This window comes from Hipposideros armiger, unplaced genomic scaffold, assembly GCF_001890085.2.
Source record: "Hipposideros armiger isolate ML-2016 unplaced genomic scaffold, ASM189008v1 scaffold_16, whole genome shotgun sequence".
In the NCBI taxonomy this organism is placed as follows: domain Eukaryota; kingdom Metazoa; phylum Chordata; class Mammalia; order Chiroptera; family Hipposideridae; genus Hipposideros; species Hipposideros armiger.
The window spans coordinates 2995151-3016250 of NW_017731366.1; the positions used below are offsets into that span (position 1 = coordinate 2995151).

At 33.2% G+C, this 21100-nt stretch overlaps 1 protein-coding gene across 1 annotated transcript in view; it reads right to left on the reverse strand.

Annotated features, from left to right (window-relative positions):
- RSRC1 (arginine and serine rich coiled-coil 1) overlaps positions 1 to 21100 on the reverse strand; it is a 393493-nt gene that overhangs the window by 291612 nt on the left and 80781 nt on the right. The window contains exon 4 of the mRNA XM_019626528.1: positions 6090 to 6263. Coding sequence (XP_019482073.1) covers positions 6090 to 6263 — 174 coding nt within the window. The remainder of the gene's footprint in view (positions 1 to 6089; positions 6264 to 21100) is intronic.

Genomic DNA, 21100 nt, shown 5'->3' on the forward strand with positions numbered 1-21100 from the left:
GTTTCACTGCTATCCCAGCAGCTTCTATCTGTACGAGTATTCTCAGGAAGATCTAAAGATTTAGTGGGATTCACATTTCAGTATAAGAAATTCTCTTTAAATATATGCCCCGCCCAATACCCACCAAAAGAACTACTTCAGTTGTCAGGATACAGATATGTATGTCCAGGGAGAAATTCTTACCTCTCTCTAAAAGTACAAAGCAACAGAAACTTATATAAAGTAAAAAAAAGTATAAACTCAACTGTTTGAACAAAATATTCCAGAAGTCTTGATGGTGTATTTCTGAGAACAGTATCCACCTACCAAAAACCTAATAAGGGAATAATAAAAGTGAAAACCTTAGGGCTGGCCAAGTGGCACGTTGGTTAAGAGCTGGCTTAGAACGCCAGAGAGCCCTGGTTCGGATCCCACATATGAGGGCCAGTGACACTGCCCTCTACAGCTAAGATGCTGAACAACAGCTCAAACTGGAGCTGGGCTGCTGTGAGTCGCCGGCGACGGTGGTGTAGGCTGCAGCCCCTGTTGCAGTGGGTTGCCATGGGCTACCGTGTGTAGCCAGCAGCCAGCGTGAGCGGCCAGCAGCCGCTGTGAGCGGCCATCCAGAAGCGGGCAACTGATCTGCCTCACCCAGGAAGAGCGCCATGATGGTGCCAACTTGGGCCAGTGAAGCAACGTCCTCCACAACTAGACTGAAGAACAAAAGGACAGCAACTTGTCTGTTCCCCTTCCCCCAATTCCGCAAGTGCTGTTCCCATCCCCTAATTTCCCAATAAAAATCTTTAAAAAAAAAAAAAAGTGAAAACCTTACATAGTAGCAAGTCACAAGGGAGAAAACACTTAGGAACACTAAATTAGGTTCGTCATGAATCCTAAAGTTACTCAAATTAAGAAAGCATTTTACTAGGCAATCACTGCTTAAACCAAATTTCCCTGGCTAGTGATTTAAATCATGATTGAAAATAGATTTAACAATCCAAATTTTACTCTCAAGGATGGCTCTGTGATTTAAAATAAATACTGCGTTGTCAGAAAAGTCATGATGTATTTTTTCTATGTTTTTTGTTGCAAAAATGCATCATGACTTTTCCGACAACCCAATAGTAGAATGTCACTGGTGGTATGGACATCTTTATTCACAACTAATTATTTTTAAAAGTCTTTAAAAGACTTTTTTGTAGTAGTCAACTATACTTTATGGAGTTTGGTTAAAATATTGCAAAAGAAGGCCCAATAATATAATAATCCACAGAAGACACAGATGGGTTGTACAATGTTCACAATCATCAATGGTGTTGCAATGATGAGATGCCATGACAAGTTTCATGTTTCTGATTTTTGATTCAATAAAAATGTGCTTAACAAAATAACATTAAGAGTCCCATTTCAACTTAATAACTCTATTATTAAAATTTGTTTTCATATTGCAAAGACATGTCCCCATAAAAGAAATACAATTACAATATGATAATTAAATTTTTAAAATTTAGAGTAAAAACTAACAAAAACAAGAAAACTCTGTAGCAATGTTTAAAAAATAAAATACTCTTAAAAATTATAAATGTAAAACATTAAAAATTAAAGTCATTAAACCTTCTTGATAAAAATCTAAGACAAGAGTTGGATGATGTCTTTCTTAACCATTCACAAAGTGTTGTCAGAAGAGTCACCTTTTAGTCTTTACAAACTCCTGTTACTCCTCCAGTTTATATTAGTTCTCCCTTATTCAGCAGATTAATAAAATGAGTAGATCAACTTATGACATTATAAGGCAAATTCTAATTAAAATAATTCAAATGTTCCAGGAATTTTCAGAACTGTACTTAATTTGCTGCCATTTTAAAAAGGTTTTTCAGAATTATCTAATTTCTAATCTTTTTTCTCACAAGTCTAACAAAAAAAGCTCTTCCTTATTATTAGGCTCATTAATTTCTGCTTGAGCATTCCTTTCTCTGTTTTTATTTTTCCCAATTTATAAAATACTCCTTTATCATTATTGTACTTACTCTCCTTGCTTTGTACTTTATAAATGTGTGTTTTATGTTCTATCAATATTTATATAATACTGATATTTTCAAATTGGTTTGATAAAAACAAAGATTGTTATGCATAAAGAAGCAGAAGTATATGGATTATCTCTTATGTGAGGAAACATCTTAGGTTGTTTAACACAAGCAAAAATATCTATCATTGGGTTGTACAATTATAATGAAGTAATACCTAAGTCTTAATTAAACTGAATTTTGTGAATCTTTTTTACTTTCTCTCTACCCACGTATTGTTGTTTTTTTAAACCATCTGGAATGAGACAGCCAATGAAACCATCCTAGAAATAAATGTAACTAAAGTCTAGAAATTTTTTGTGGGTTTATTAAATAAAATTAAATATAATTCTAAATAAACAGATGAAATGCTGATGTGGGAAAGGAAGGAAGGAAGAAAGAGAAATAAGAAGGAATCTTTTATTAATAAAATACATTTCTGGCCTGATCAAAGAAAAATAAGGCACAGAAAATTCTTTCAGTTTTTAGCTATTTTCTAGGCAAGTTTAAGCGTAGTGTATCACTTGATCTCAAGCACTATATTTCATCAATAATTATGGATTACTACAGAAGCGAGGATAGAGTGTGCTGTTAAGGAGTCACGGTGCTGTGGTCAGTGAATCTGAATTGGAAGACTGTCATTTACTGATCACAGCCTTCATCTGTAGAAACAGGATTAATAAAAGCAACTGTTTCAAGTGAGATAATGCACGTCAACAGCTTAGCAAAATTTCTGATACTCAGAAAATATATTGAAAATGTTAGATGCCTTATTATTATTATGTCCACTGTAAGTAAAGCATTTTGTTCGTACTTCATGTAGAACTGATCATATTATTGCTCTACTTGAAACTTCATTGGCTTCTCACTGCTTTTAGAATTCCAAATTCTTTGACATAACTAATGAGGTACTGCAATAATCATCTCTCATCATTATTGCTCATCTACTCTAAACCAAGCCCCATTAGACTTCAGTTCCTCAAATACGCCACACCCACCTTCCTTGCCGCCAAGTATTTCCATATGAAGTTCATGTTGCATACACCATTCTTTCCCATCTCTTCCTTCCTTCAGTGAATAAACATCTCTTTTTCTGAGGGACCCTCCCTGACATGCTGACTAGTGTAGATCAACCTATTTAATGTTCCTAGAAATACCTTTCAACCAGAATGTGTCAAGACTGAGCATGAAAGCTGACATGCTGAGATTAGCCTGTTGGAAGGAAAGAAAGGACCCAGGTCTGCTTAGCTCCAAACTGTTATATTAGCAGTAAATGTACTTAGGGCTTAAGCCAGATGTTGACAAACTACAACCCTTGGGCCAAATCTAGTCAACTGCTTATTTTTGTAATTATATTTTTCCTATTTTATTGGAACACAGCCATGCTGTTCATTTAGTATTATCTATGGCTGCTTTTGTGCCAAAAGGGCAGAGTTCAGCAGTTGCAACAGACATACGGCCCAGAAAGCCTAAATTATTTACTATCTAGCCCTTTACAGAAAACTTTGCTGTCCCTGGTTTAAACTACTATTAGTTAGATTTTGTTACCTACGGCCAAAGCATCCTAACTCATACGATGTTTCCATAGTTTCTTATGGAAACATTCATCTGATTTCACTGTAATTACTTATACAGTCATACCTTGGTTTGCGAACATAATTCGCTCCAGAAACAAACTACTCGTATTGCAAGACATGATTCATTTACCAAGTTAAAATCTATTAGAAATGTTTGCTCGTCTTGTGTTCAGAACACTCACAAACCAAGTTACTTGCAATCCAAGATTTTACTCTATATCTTCCCTTCTATTTATGTTGATGTTTGCCACCTGCATGAAATTCCCAAGTAGGACTGGCCTACCATTACGTCCCCAATTACCCAAAATCATAGTTGATAAACAGAAGGCATTTAAATACTGTTGACTGAACAAGTGAACGAATGAATGAGCATATCTGATTAATAATCAGTAAGTATTTACTAAAAACAAACATGTACATTAGGTACTCTGAGTAATACAAGAATATAAAGACACATTCTCTGCCCTGAATGGCTCAGGTTTAAGAAATAAACCCATATGGTTTAGGAAAAAAAAAAAGATAAATTATTTTTGGAGTAAAGCAGGGTGCATCTGTACATATATATACCGGGGTGCCAAAAAATAGTATACACATGATTTGTATTCATCTTTTGTTATCAGTATATATTGAGTATTACAATTTTAATACAGTATTTTTGGCACCCTCTGTAAATACTACCATATTAAATATATACACTAACCCCAAAAAAATCCTGACTTCAGGTCATACCAAAAAGGTACGAATTTGCGTGTCCTCAGCACTAAACCAGGAAAGAGGGCACCCTAACATAGCACCACCCGGGACTAAGGTCCACTAAAACCGTGGAAGTGACTGAATCAGGCTACTCAGAGCTTTTTGGCATCAGTACCCAGGGCCCTTCAACTGACCTTTCTTTTTTTTAACCTTGTTCTCTGCCTTTGCTGACATGGAGGAAATAGTGACAAATACAACATGATTATCTTGTGAACCTGTCATCCAGAAATCAGCCTCTTGAACATAATCAGCTGAGTGATGAAAGAGTCTAACCTATAAAGCTGGCCCAGACCTTTGAGATTAGTGTCACCTTCTGAGAGCCTTTCCTGAAACCACCTGACCTCCACTGTTTTATTCATATTCTCATTTCTCTTACCTTTAAAATCCCCAAAATAATACTTTATGGAATGTGAATTTTACATCAACTGTTCAAATATTATTCTAAAAAATTAAAAGTTAGTGAGGTAGAAAGCAAAAATTTAATGATCAGTAAAAATCATAGTCATATTTCTCATTGCCATGCAATAGCTAAAGTAGAAACTCAAAGAAGGAAACTAAGGAACAAGCAGCAAGGCAGTTCCTTGATATAATTTATTCATCCTTTTGGTCCATATTTTTCAGGCTCAGAAACTTACTCTGCGTCCTCTCTTCAAACCTATCACCCTCCCGAATCTCTCCCTTTATCAACAGATATCCCCCATGCCCTCTCTGATCCTCAGTCCATTCTATCAACTCTGGCTAACTCAGTCTCCCTATCCTTATAGCCAGATATCCAAACCTATCTCTTCTCCTGTAACATTCAACAACCTATAAAACGAGAAGAGGGCAGAACTCAGAATTTTGCAGGATCACAACCACTCAATTTGTGTTAATGGTTGTGGGGTAATCAGAAAAAGGAAAGTTACATAATAATGTTAATCTTCTTCCAAAATCCACCACAAATTTATCACTTCAATGAAGATGTAAAAACCAATAATCTAGGCAGGTTTATATAATATCACTGTAAATCTAGAAATAAAAAAATAAACACAGAGACAACTGGGAAAAAAATGAGAGAAGAGTTCATATCATTTAATAAACTTAATTCTTCATAGAATCAAGATCTCAAGGAACCATATCCTAGATCCTGGTAAGCTCCTCAATTTAACACTGAAAGCTGATTTATACATTAAAGATAAACACTTTTCATTAAAGCATTAAAGTGAATATATATAAAGGTGTTGAAAGACTGACAAAAGGGGGTAAATTCCAAGATATACTACTTCATTAAGTAAAAGACCCCAATGTCAGTTTTGAGTAAAACAAACCAGAAGCTATAATTTAAGCTACTAATCAATATTTTGTTTCGTTTTAACATCTTTTAACTTAATAAACAGTTATGAATGGATTTCACCCTCAAAATGGATAGAGCTAGAATAATTGTATCAGTAAAATCAATTCCAGAAAAAATAAATTCTGGGTCTCGTGTACATATACACTCTAACATACACAAGTCTCTTAGTATTGACCAAATCCCCATTCCAAATTGAAAGAAGACTAACCAATAGTAAATAACATGGTAAACATTTGAGGTAACTATTTTGATTTATCCTTTCTTCTTAATCTACTATATCCTCCTCTTTTTTCTGTCTATGAAAAACTTCCGAGAATGCAAATTTAATTTGAATACTGCCATGGAATCACTGAGTCATCACTGCTTAAGATTGCTTCAACTTACCCACGTTTGATGTTGTGTAATTCCTTGTCCTTGCCTTTATCCTTCTCCTTTTCTCTTTTCTCCTTATCTCTGCCTTTACGTCGTTCTCTATCCCGAGATCGACTACGGGTTCTTCTGTGACTGGACCTTTCACTGCTTCGACTATGGGAACGTGGACGAGGTCTTGACCGAGACCTATAATAAGTAGATTTTATTATATACATTTAGTGTATGTTTTGTACTATAAAATAAAAATATGCTTAAAAAGTAACTGAAAGGATTTATTAGTTATGGATTCATTAATAACTGAAGCCAGCATCTAAATAGGATTCTTTACAAATAAGTACTCTCAGTTAAAATGATACATAAGAGATACATATGTTGTCAACTATTTAGAGGAAATTAAGGTTTAATGAAAAGGTGTTTTCAAGTGAAAGTCTTAAAGGTGCAAATCAAGTCTTGATTATTCAAGTCTCCTCAGGTAATATAACAAATCTAAATACATCTACTCTAATATCCAAGGATGGGGTCCTTCCTATCCCTACAATCTCTGCTTCTGTAGATATAGTCAACCTTATTTCTAATTTCTAATTATTACAATAAAACTATTTCTCTACTCTAATCCAGCTATTCTTTGTATTAAACAAATGACAGTATTAAGTAGTATATACTACATGCTTTTAAAAACTAAAATTTTCAAATCCTGTCTTACAGTATTGACAAGAAAGCCTCTACCAGAGTGATGATCCTACAGATAACTATAAAAAACAACTATCTGCAGGCACTGGAGAGTAACAGAAAGAAGGCAGATTCTGCAGGGGGCCAACACTTGGAAAAAGGAAACAGCAATAAGAAAGTTTCCCATATTATCAGCTTCTTTTCTGAGGGAAAGACCAAGTTTGTGCCATGGAGGACAGCTATAACTCCAACAAAAATTTAGGATCTTTGGCATTAAAAACCAGAAGAAAGACTCAGGGCATCCATCGCAACAGGAAAAGGAAAAGGGAGTCCTGGAAAAGACTCAGAGGAGGGAGCTAAAATTTGTTTTGTTTTGTTTTTAGCTGAGCCATCCTGCCACCTGTCGGCAGCTCAGCTCAGGCCTATGTGGGAATCAAACCAGCGACCCTGTTGCTCAGAGCTCGCACTCTTGAGCCAGCTCTTAACCAACTAAGCCATTCAGCCAGCCCGAGCTAAAAGTCAATATGTAAACTCTGTTCAAATTTCTGGCTGAGTCCTACATTATGCATGTAAAGGGCAGACTCCAAATAGCTAAGGACTAAAAAATTCAACTAATATTTCAACTGCCCCCCAGAGATAGGATTTTTACAATTTTAATTCAACTAAGTTAACTTCATGATTTAACAAAAAAGTAAACAACAACAAAAATCAGCGTATTCAGAGGAATATAACAGAAACCAGAGTATTCAAAACATTACATTCACCATGTCTAAGATAAAATCCAAAATTACTAGACACACAATGAACATGAAAAATGTGACCCATTCTCAATAGTCACAGGAGACTAAGCCAGATGTTGGAATTGGCAAGCGAGAATTTTAAAGTAGTAAGTATAACTATGCTTGTAATAAATACAAAGCTAAGAAATCTTAGTATATAAAAAAAAATACCCAGAAAATTTTAAAAAACTGAAATTCTATTAAAACAATTTCTGAAAATAAAATTATGCTGAATGAGATTAAAAGCAGATGGGTAACAACAGAAAAGAATCTATACTTCAAAATAAATCAACTGAAATTATCCAATCTGAAGAAATAAGAGGAAAATGACTGCTAATAAGAAAAATGGATCTTGTGAGATCTGGGTGACAATACCAAATGTATAACATGTTTAGTTAAACCCAGAAGTTGAGAAAATAATGAGACGGAAAACAAAATGTTTAACTAGTGGCCAAAATTTCCCCAAAATTTAGTGAAAGATAAATTTATAGATTCTAGAAGTTCAATGAACTCCAACATAAATATAAAGATGATGACTAATAACACCATAGTCAAACTGATGAAACTAAAAGTAAAGAGAAATCTTGAAAGTATTCAGAAAAGAAAAAATAACACATTACAGGTTGGAGAACAATTATATGAATTACTTCTAGTTTTTCATCAGAAACAATTAAGATCAGGGAACAGTGGAAGAAAATTCTTAACATGGTGAAAGAAAAAATAATCAACACAAAATTTTATAGCCACCAAAAATATACCTCAAGAATAAAAGTAAAAGCCGGCCGAGTGGCGCGGTGGTTGAGAGTTGGCTTGGGATGCCAGAGGGCCCCGGTTCAGATCCCACATATGAGGGCCAGTGACACTGCTCTCTACAGCTAAGATGCTGAACAACAGCTCAACCTGGAGCTGGGCTGCCATGAGTCGTTGGCGACGGCAGGTGGGTTGCCATGGGCTACCGTGTGTAGACAGCAGCCAGTGTGAGCGGCCAGCAGCCGCAGTGAGCGGCCATCCAGAAGCCGGCGACTGATGGGCCTCGCCCGGGAAGAGCGCAATGATGGTGCTAACTTGGGCCAGTGAAGCAATGTCCTCCACAACTAGACTGAAGAACAAAAGGACAGCAACTTGTCTGTTCCCCTTCCCCCAATTCCCCAGCGCTGTTCCCATCCCCCAATTCCCCAATAAAAATCTTTAAAAAAAAAAAACAAAAAAGAATAAAGGTACTATAAAGACATTTTTGAGTTAAAGGAAAAGTAAAACATAATCATCAACAGTAGATCGGCATTACAATAAATACTGAAGTACGTTCTTCAGGCTGAAGAAAATGATAACAGATGGAAACTGGGATCTTGAAGAAAGAATGAAAGCCACTAGACATGGTAAATATATGTATAATATAAAAAAAAACACTTCCCCTAAATTATTTTAAAATGTATATGTGCTTAAAGTAAAATTTATAATGTTTTACTGAAGGGTTTATAATGAAGGTAGATATAATACATGTAATCTCCATAGAATAATGTATGGAGCAGGTACATGGATCTATACAGTTATAAGGTTTCTACATTTCATGTGAATGATAAAATGATAAAATGTAAATAAAATGCTAAGGGGACACATGGAATCCTTAGAACAACCACTTAAAGGAAAAAAAAATGGTAACAGGTATAGCCAAAAATCCAAAAGATACACTGAAAGGAAATTCTTAAAAATATTAATTAATCCAAAAGGAAGCTGGAAAGGAAATACAAAAAACAGGGAGACAAACATAAAACAAATAATAAAATGGTAGAGTTAAATCCAAACATATCAACAAGTAAATAAAGGTTTAATGGACTAAATACTTTAATTAAAAAGCAGAGCTTGTCCAAGTGAATTAAAAAGCAACCCATAACTACATGCTGTCTACGAAACTGTACTTTAAATATAGAGCCACAAATAAATTGGAAGTAAATGGCTAAAAACAGATCTATCATACAAACAGTAAATATAGGAAGGACGAAATGAATATATTAGTATCAGATAAACCAGATTTAAGAAACTAAGAGTATCACCCAAAATAAAAATGGATACTTCATGATGATCAAAGGGTCAATTCAGAAGTAAAAATCATACAAAATATGTTTATCTGGCCACCACAGAAATTAAATTAGAATTCAATAACAATAAAACATCTAGAGAAAATACCAAAAATATAAAAATTAAATAATACACTTCTAAACTAATTCATGGGTCAAGTAAGAAATCACAGTAAAACTAAAAAATATTTTTAACTCAATGACAATGAAAATACAATACAGGAGAATCTGTGGGATGCAGCTATGTTTAGCAGGGAAATTTATAGCTTTAACTGTTTATATTAGAAAGGAAGAAAGGTCTAAAATCAATTACCTAAGGTTTCACTTTAAGAAGCTAGAAAAAGAAGAGCAAAGTAAACCCAAAGTAGGTAGAAGGAAGGAAACATTAAAGAGCAAAAATCAATGGAATAGAAAGCAATAAAGAAAATAACAAAGTCAAAATCTGTTACTCTGAGAATACCAACATATTTGGTAAATTCCTAGCTAGACTGATCAAACAAAAAGAAAACAGCAAGCACAAATTACCAAAAATCAAGAATGTCAATGATAGAAAGATCGCATGAACTAGTCCTGGGTATTTAGGACACATGTAGGTCTTTAAGAGAATTACACAGGTTTCAGCAGTAGTAATGTCAGTCCTCTTTCATCCCTGACTGGTCTACACAGTGAAGAAAGAGCAATATTGTATTATAAGATCACAAACTTTTTTTTAATATGTGATTTTGAGAAGTTACAACATTTATTGTTAGGTGCGTCAACATAGACTTATCTTAATTTACAAAAATCAAATTTCTATAATTTTTTCTTTAAGTTTGACTACTCCCTCACTTAATTTTGACATATGACTTCTTTCCACATAAAATAAAGTTTTAACAAACAACATAAACCTCATAGATACAAACAACAGAATGGTGGTTACCAGAGGGGAAGGGGGTGGGGCAGGATGAAGAGGGTAAACGGGGTCAAATATATATGGTGACGGATGGAGACTAGACTTCAGGTGGTAAGCACAAAACAAAGTATACAAATGTCATATTGGGTCATCGGGAAAGTCATGACATATTTTTCTGTTTTTCAATGCAAAAATGCATCACGATTTTCCCGATGACCCAACATTATCAAGCTGTACCCCTAAAAATTTATATAATGTTATTAACCAATGTTATCCCAATAAATTTAAATTTTTTTAATTTATCATGACAATTTATTGCCCCATAGATGCTACCTTATTCATTTCTAATTAAATCCTGTATTATATGTAGATAGATAAAAAATTTAAAAGAGTCTAAAATCATTGAACAATAGTCAGTCAGAATTTAAAGTTTCCTTTAAATTCTGATTAAAACAGATTAATAATAAAAATGAAGTGGGGCCTTTTTTGTGATAACCTCACCCACTATATATAAATTATGTGTAGTTATGTGTGTGTGTGTGTGTGTGTGTGTGTGTGTGTGTGTGTGTGTGTATAGTCTTACATATACAATATATTGCCTTAATTTGCCTCTAAATTGTTTAGGACCAAAAAATAATTCTGGCAATTAGTTTTCATTTACCATATTTTGTCGTGTATAATGCACTTCCATGTAATAATGTGCACCCACGTTTTTGGCCAAAACTTTTAGGGAAAATACCTTTCATTTTAATTTTTTAATTCAAATTTGTATTTGTTTATATTTAGGTACATGTTTTTTGTGTTATAAAGGGATTTCAGCATTTATTCTTTTAACATATTATGGTACAAGAAGTTTTATGTACCAAATAAGTACAAAACACAAGAAGAAATACAAGGTACAAGAAAGTTTATGTACTGGTAACAAATTTAAGGTATTTATGCATCATAGAAGGTCAAGAACTCTTTGTTATTGCAAGTTCTTCATAAGTTCAACAAAACTGATTATCGTATTCCAGAGTATTATTTGGAATATGAATATCATTACTGATTTCTAGAGTTACACTTTTTTTTTTAAGATTTTTTGGGAAATTGGGGGAGGGGAACAGTGTTGGGGAATTGGAGAAGGGGACCATCCAGGTTGTTGTTCCTCAGTCTTCCTTGTGGAGGGCGCCAGTCGCCATCTGGCTTCCCGTCAGGCAGCTCATGGCCTCTAAGCTCAAGGTGCCATGTTCAATCTTAGTTGCAGGTGGGCATAGCCACCATCCCATGCGGGAGTCAAACCAGCAGCCTTGTTGTTAAGAGCGCACGTTCTATCCACTGAGCCATCCAGGCGGCAGTTCAGTTCAAGATGCCAAGTTCATCTTAGTTGTGGGTGGGCATAGCCCACTATCGAACAGGCAATTTTGTTGTTACACCAGCTGAGCCATCCTACCACCTGTTGGCAGCTCAGAGACAGCTCAGCTCAGGCACAGTGTCACTGACCCTGGAGAATTGAACCAGCAGCCCTGTTGCTCAAAGCTCGCACTCTTAAGCCAACTCTTAACCAACTGAGCCACTCGGCTGGCCCTAGAGTTACATTTTTAACTCATAAACATAAATAAAAGAATTAGAAACATTTATTGGGTTGTCGGGAAAGTCTTTTCATATTTTTCTGTTTTTCATTGCAAAAATGTGTCATGACTTTTCCAACAACCCAATATATAGATATGGAATTAGTACTACCCATACATAATGTGCATCCTTATTCTTCCCTCACAAATTTTGGCAAAAAAGTGTGCATTATACATAGCAAAATACATTAACTAATGTAAATGTAGAGTAACAAAAGACAAGTAAATTAAATGTTAGTTTAAACTCTAACAACATAACTCTACGAGCTTCTTTTTTTTTCTAATAAATCTTTAATGTAAGCTCATTTCTTAGTGGTTAGCTCCTTTTTGTTGAAAAATAAACTTTTGGACAAAATATGTCACTATTTGTGGATTACAGATGAGGTAGATTTTGGTGAAATCATGTTTTTACTGTATCTTTAAAATGAAATGTATCTGCTATAAATATACCCAAAGTTATAGAATTATTAAGTTAAAAAATAAAGAATTCTTCATATAATGTTATCCTTAAACAAGTCGTTTCCTCTCTGGGTGTAAGGATTAAATAATAGTGCCTGACTGAATTGTGAGACAGCAGACAAGTGATTTGGGAGGCGGCTGGCACTGAGAAAGAAATAACTGAAGGATGTGCTAATCTGAATGAATGAGTAAAATCTGAATCAGAAGCTTATGAAATATGTTCCCCTCATACCATAGCTAATCCAGTAAAGAGCAGCATTCTGATTTTAACAGACCTTTAAAATCTTAAGGTTGGCATAAGGATTGCTTAAATTTCAATAGATTTCTCTTCTATGGAAGGTAAATAATAATAATCTTGGTTAACAAAGCATGTCTTCTCTGCAGGAAAACCCTTAGCAGCCAAATACATGACCTTCACTAGTTCGCTATTAATGGGAAAATCATATCATCTATCATCCAAGCCTTCGGAAAATAAAATGGCGTATTTTTGAGAGTCAAGTAGGGCACTATAACATAAGAACAATAGGCCTAACTGGTATTGTCCCAGAAAAACCGGACGGTATGTTCACGCTATCACCATCATAGCAAAGCAGGACACGGCAATTAGAGGCCTTCTATAAATTACTATCTCCCCATAGTATCAACTTTTCCAACCTTAAATCTTCCCAACTTACCAATTCATGAAACTCAATTATCTCCCAACTGATCCCCTGGTTTTCTCGAACACAAAGATTCCACTGTAGAAAACAAATGCCTGCCATTCTCCAAAAACATCTTGTTTAATATTCATCATATGACTTCCTACAAGCAACCGCTGCCCTTTTCAAACATTCATTTATAAATATTGCTGGTGTGGCTCAATGAGCCATGATAGCAGATCTATAAGTTGTCACCCATGATGTCAAATTTAAAGCAAGTAATGAGTTTTACACTATCACTATGGAATATAAGCCATGGAACAACGCCCTCCCCAATATCTTAATGTTCATTATTTTAATCCTGATATCGCAGGCCTCTTAATCTTGCTTGTAGGCTACCAGAAGCAAAAAAATGACTCTAGAGAGAATATACAGAGAAAAGACAGCCAATTAAAATACAAGCAAACAACATTATTAAAGATTAAAGTCTATTATAAAGGACCACAAAATCACAGATTAAAATGAATTAAGCTGCTGACTTCTTAGTTGTCATGAGAATTACTTAATACAATTTTGAGTAAAACTCACATCCTAGACATATGAACAACCCAATTTACTTTATTAAGTAACTTTATATATTTGAAGGCTCTCCATCAAGAAGAAAGTAACAGATCAAAGTAAAGAGATTTCCTACTTTGAACAGACAAACTAAAACAGTCAAAGAAACTAGACTAAAATTTGAGTTGTTAATTTGTCCCTTATTCCTTAAATAAATACTTTTCTGATAAATCACTCTGGAAATCTCTATAGAGTACCAAAGCCAATATGGAGATATATTATAAGCAAAGACATTTGATAAAAAATGTGGCACTCTAGAACACACAATATATAAGCAATAAATGGACAGCAAAATGTCCTATTATACCAGATAAATGATTTCAATATCTACAAAATAGGAAGAATCACTATAACATCCCTACATAAAATGAATTACTGCCCTCAAGAACCAATTCGTCAAGTTTCTTAATTGGCTAATAAGTTCTAAGCACATGTAATCAAAACAAATATCCTAATATTTTATCTCTCAAAAAATACAATACTGCAAATAGTCTCTTAAGTATAGTTCTATGAATAAAGGCTGTATTTCCCATAAAATAAAACTGTAATTAAAATTAAATTTAAAAATTACACTTGAAATAAACTAATATGGATTCCGTCAAGATGACATTTTGAACATGGACATCTACTTTCACCCCCAACCAAAATCTAACTAAGACCTTAAGGGGAATTTAAAAAGGACCTACACTCTAGGGAAGAGCTACACTTTGAAAAAAGAAGTGTCCATTGGTATGGTGGTTTAAGAAAACTAGAAAACAAGGTGCTGAAGCTCAGGGCTCTATAAAAACAAGATGGCATCAAAGGACCTGAAAATAGACCTAGCTTTTCCATAAAGTCTCCCATTTATTAAAGAAACTTCACCTTACTGCATTAATAATAGTACAACACCATTCAAGAAACCTTATAAGTCACCTAAAACCACTCCATCCATAGAATTGTCTGTTACTGCTGATCCAGGAAAACCCTTCACATTATCATGAACAACAAAAAAGAACCCAACATCCATACAATGCAACTGTAAAAACAAAGTGAGAATCAAATTTTTCAGGTGATACAAATATGCTCCACAAAAAAACACAATAAAGTAGAGGAGAAGACTACCACATTAAATTTTAACATAGCATATAATGAGACACAGATGTTAGTGATAAAAGATCCAAAAAAAATAAACTTTTAACAAATAAAACCAGTCAAAAAGATGAGAAAAAGAAATAAAAAGAAGAGGCAGAAAATGAATTTCAGACCTGAGGCTCCAGAAAGAGAAAAAACAAAGTAAGAGAACTAATATCACAATCATAATCCAAGAACACTTTGGAACTAAAAGAATCTACATGTAGAAAGGGTCCACTCTGTATTTGGGGAAATGGATTGACCACAGTCAACTATGAGATATATACATATATCCTGATGAAGTTACTGCACATTAACAATAAAGGAAGATTGGCATCAGTCTTCTCAACTACAAGATACACAGCAAAACAATGGTTTTCATTTTCCTTGAGGAGCTCAATGGGGGTAAAATGTTCACAATGGTGCATCTAGTCAAGCTATTCAGGTATCAAAGCTATAGGGAAAAACGTGATAATCATACTAATCTATGTTAGACTCTAATTAAAGTCAAGGACATCCTACAATTTCAAGTTAAGCACTGAAAGTAAAATTAAAAGAATGTTTAACAAGCCAATAAAGAAGAAATGTAATTAATCCAAAGAAAGTATAAAAGAGAAGGAGTGGATTGGACAAATAGAAAAAAAAAATAAGATGGGAGATTTAAACCCAAACATAACAGTAATCAATAAACATAAATAGACTAAATAATACAATTTCAAGAAAAAGACTGTCAGACTAAAAACAAGCAAAGTATATACAGCTTTCAAAAAGAACATGTTAAATATAAAAACAAAGAAAGTTTTATAGTAAAACAATGACAAAACATATCATACAAGCACTAGCAAAAAGAAAGATTATATCAATATCAATATCAAACAAACGACTTCAATGTAAGAAATACTCGTATTTATAGAATAGAGACTTCTCATGATGATAAGGTCACTTCAAAAATAATATAAAAGCAGTCTGAATTTTCATACTCTTAATAGAGCCTCAAACTATACAAAGCAGAAGTTGACAGAAGTTGAAGTTAAACAGACAAATCCACAGGAGATCGCTCAGTAGCTGATAAAATAAGCAGCTTTTAAAAAGAAAATAAAGATACAGAAGATTTGAACACGTGGTTAAATTCACCTATTTAACTGCATCCCAAAACTGTGTAATATTCATTTTTAGCAAGTATATCTGTAATGCTTATTAAAATAAATCTTATGATGGGCTATAAAGCTAATCTCAACACATTTAAAAGATGAAATGTATTCAGATAATTTTCTCTCACTACAGCGGAATTAAACAAAAAATAAATAAATACAAGACAAGCCTCCAAATGTTTGAAAATTAAGTTATTTCAATATAATTCATGGAAAAGATGAAATCACAATGGATATTTTTAAATTTGAACTCAATGAAAACTAAAATATGGCCAATCAAAAATGTGTAGACTACAGCTAAAGCATAGTAAAGGGAAGAATTTATAGTATTAAATATACAGAAAAGAAAAATTATCTGAGCATCCATTTTAAGGAGTTAGAAAAATAAAAGAAAATTATACTCACAGAAAGTAAAGGGAATGAAATAAAGGGAAAAAAAGCAAAAATTAATGAATCAGAAGATTAAGAAAGACAGGTTGATTGTTTCAAAAGAGTAATAAAGTTGAGAAACCCTTGGTGGAAATGACAAAGAAAAATAGAGAAATACACCACCAACAGCAATGCTATTTCTTTGGGGAAACACACACACACATTTTGAATTTTAACTAAGATGAACTGAGTGGGTTAATATTCTGCCCTAGAGAAATGTCTAGTTCAGTACAGTTGCCACATGTCCTAAACAGCAGAACCAAAGTGAACTGTCTTCAGCAGAGGCATTGGATCAAGTTGTTGTAGATCAAGTGTTTGTAAACAGGGCTTGTCTGTTCCTAACAGGGTAACTGCCTGTGTATAGTGCCCCAACTGATATACTTCTCATCACAATTTCAAATATATTCACTTGGACCTATAATTCACATCAAGTTTTACAACTGAGTTATGAAAATTCAAAGCTGGTAAATAAAAATCAAAACCAATCTCTAATTTACCATGACAGTTAATGCTCTAAAATATGCACAATTCTATGCTTGTTTACTGTATCTCTTATTTAGCAATGTTACAGAGCATAGCATTTGACCCTATTATTACTAAGGATCTTCTACGTGCTCAGAAGCATGCTAGCTGCAGTCATCTATTCTACCTGTTTTAATTCTCTGGCGTTTTAAAACATTTAATTGTTACTGTCATCTCCTTTTGATGTTTGGGGGGATTTCTTCTTGCTTTGGGAAGAGGCAGGATTGGGGAGTTTTTTGTTTTGGGTTATTTTTTTGGTTTGGTTTGGTTTTTGCTTTGAGAAAATTGAACTCTGAAAAGTTCACAGGTCAAAGAACCAATGTGTGATAGAGCTGAAATTTGAATCCAGGTCTGTCCACATCCTTTCAACTACAACACACTGCCAATAAGATCTGACTGCAGTATCATTTTCAAATAAAATCTATAAAACAGAAAATAAATATCTACACAGACTCAGTTCTGAAAGATTATCAAAAGATTTAACTCCACCTTATTACAGATAGATCCAGTCAACTTAATACCTTGGAATCCTCATCATGTCAATCTTCAAAAATTCCCACTCATCTCCAGGTTCCCCTTTCCCCCAATTTTAAGATATTATAAGCTAGAATTGGGAAGACGGAAAAAAGCAACAGAGAAATGCAGAATGCCAGTACATCCCCCCTAAAAAAGCATACAACCCACCCACTATGCCAAAGGTTAAGTCATTTAGTCAAGTTCAAAGATCTTCAAAGACTTCTTAGATCCAGATAAGCCCATATGTTACCAAAATTCTGCGAAAACGCCATTACTTTCCAATCTGCTTCTCATGTTTAAGATACAGAACACACAGATGCTTGGCATCACTCATCAGTCTTCCTAAATTTTCACACCAGATAATCAAGGTCCACCAATAACTTTCCTATCTAAAAATCCCAGAAATGTCTTTATTCCATCAGTGCCTGGCTCACTTGTTAAATCTGAAAGTAACCATAAAAGACGATTCAGTTACTGTACAATAAGTGTTAATTTGCTAATTTCTTCACAGGTAATCAATTAAAATGTAAAATATTGGATAAAATTAGTTGCACTAAATTTAACAGCTGCTCCATAAGCATAATTAGTTTCACAAGGGCCATATGTAGTCTGAACTGAGACATAGTTGAAACAAATAGACAGATTTTTAAACAAGTTTGAGAGAAATCTGCATTTAATTAGCAGGTGGGCACTACAACTGCATAACGTTTTTATACATTTATATTTATGAAGTGACAGAAGATCTAAAGGCTTTTTAAAATGGCGTTTATTGTTTGAATGGGAACTGTTTTGCTGCATGCTAAAGTGATTTAAATCCTTATAGCTCTGCTTTGAAAAAATCATAAATGGTGAAAGAAAACATGTGGAAAACTGTAAAACTAGAAAGAATTTGCGACAAAAAACAGATACACATACCATAACTAAAAGGAAACTACACTTAATTAAATGTACACTACATCTGGAATATCAGCCTAATAAAATGTGAAACTATTAATTTTCATTGTTCTAAAGGAAATGAGGTCAGTGTCATTTAATAATTCCTCCAATTACATTGGACTAACTCACTGGACTGTATGTTCTGGATACCATCTAATCTTAAAATGCTATATACTTTACAATATCCTTAAGTTAAACTTTTTAAATAAAGGCATTTAAATTACAAAGGAGTAAAAGAATAAAATCAGCAAATGAAATTCTTTAGCAGCTGGTAGCTACTGGCATTGTATTTTAAACCTTATGACTTTTGGATGAGGTTTTTCATAGATTCCCATAATAAGTATGAGATCACACTTGTTAGTTCTTATTAGCACTAAAATCATCACTTTAAATATAGAAGTAGAATACATAATTTTAAAAATTAAAATGTTTACCCTGCCAATAATTTCATTAATAGGCTATGTTTTTCATTTTTATATGTATAAAAAATAAGTTATTTTTTCAAAGGCAAAATGTTTTAAGAAGTCTAATTAACAGAGCAATAATATTTGTAAGAGAAAATGATAATTTCCCAAAATAAAATAAAGCTAATTCCTGCAATGTCTGTATGTATGGGAAATAGATAGAATGTTTATCAACTAAGTGAACTAGTACCTTAAAATTTTATTGTTTCTTCGCCTAGCTAAATAATACACGACTACTATACCATTCCATTTAGTTATCAAAGAGAGTAAACTTAAAATTTTCTTTAAATAATAAGGTCCATAGGTACAAATTTCAATTATTAAACATGAATTTTGATTCTGATATCCTATTTTTAAAAATTAAAAAAATAATACTTTCTAATTTATAAAACTTAAATCTGTACATGAAAATGTTTAAGAGTTCATGGAATACTTGCAACAAAAACAACTTTTTAAATAACAAAAATCATTATAAAATCGAACTCTAATAACTTTATGTATTTTAAAATTAACATTAATAATTACTTCATAGTCAAAAATAAGAGAAAAAATACAGATCACTTTGCATCAAAATAATTTTTTTCATTAAAATGTTCCTTTAAAACATTACTTCCTTATTCATAATAGATAAAAACTAAGAGGAACAAAAATCTTAATATCCATTAATAATATAGCAAATTCTATAATTATAAAGCTGGAAGAAAAATTTAAGACACTGAATAGTCTAAAGTTATTTACTAAAAACATTTTTTTAAGTTATTTTTAAAAAGCCTCAAGTAACTTGCTGTAAGACTTCATTCAATGCAACTGCATAAAATATAAACTTAAATGGAAAGACAGATAGTTTACAAATCAGATTGCATGCATTATGCTGCCTTTAAGATTTCCAATTTCCTTGTTTTTTGCGGCTCTTCCAAATCTGTGAACAAGTTCTAAATTGCTTATGTCAATATTTTAAGTGCCCAACAAAAGCTTTAATGGTAATAAAAGAATGAGAGAAAGCTAGAAGCCTGGGGCATGAAACTTATCTCAATGGTCACCACATTTTATAAATGAAAAACAGGATCAGGTATACCCAGCATTATTGTGTACTGTACTGTACTGTACTGTATTGTATTGTATTGTGTTGTATTGTGTTGTGGCGTGTTGTGTTGTATTGTATGCTCACGTACAAGAAGAAAGAATACTTGAAAACAAGGCATATGTTAGTTTATTTCTTGATTTGGTGTAACTTAAAAATAATTCTAATGTGTTTTCCCCCATATACTGTATAATAGGAAGCAGAGGAGATTTTAAAAAGACCCGTCTGTGTCTTTAAGGTCTAACTGTTCCAAGACAAAAGAGGAAACAAAGGCAAGGTAAAACTGCATAAGAACATCTTAAATAGTTAACTGAAAATTCAAAAATCATACTTTTTCCTGGCTTTCCCCCTGGATCTTTACCCTGCATGTTTCCAGAGTGATTTGAAGGTATTCCCATACTTAGGTTCAAGAGGCAGTATAAATAATTGATTGCACACTATTGGAAATAGCATCAACAAGTAAAGAAAGTAAATCTAAAGGTGGGACCCCACTTCAATAGTACCTAGAATGTGTGGATTTTTATCAACATTAAAACCAAAAAGAAATCTTTAGGTTCAGATTCAAACTTATAAATTATCGTTTTACTTTTTTTACTTTTATATGCAACTCCTTTATTCCCAAAGGTCCTTCATAAAAAGAAATGGCTTCAATATATAATATGTCTAACTATTTTAAGCTATTTTACTTTTTTAACAATTTGAGCAAAAATATAACTTCCTAACTAAATCAATATTATGATAATGCCCGTAAAGTCACTAGACAATAAACTTACACAGGCAACACTCAGTTTTAAGCCATCACTCAGTTCCCTTTTCACTACTGATTAACAGAAGAAGAAGTTACATACTTAAAAAAAAAAAAAAAACTTTGCAAGTGCCATTTTACTTTAATTTGTTGAAAAAATAAAAATAAGAATATTAAAATCAAGTTTATTCTCTTGAAAAATAACTTAAATCCTCAAATTCTCACGCAGACCTTTCTTATAAATAATCAAATAGAAAGTAAGCTACTTTCCCATTAAATTACTTACATTTATCTCCATTGATACAGATTAAAGTAGAGGGAGTGTTAGG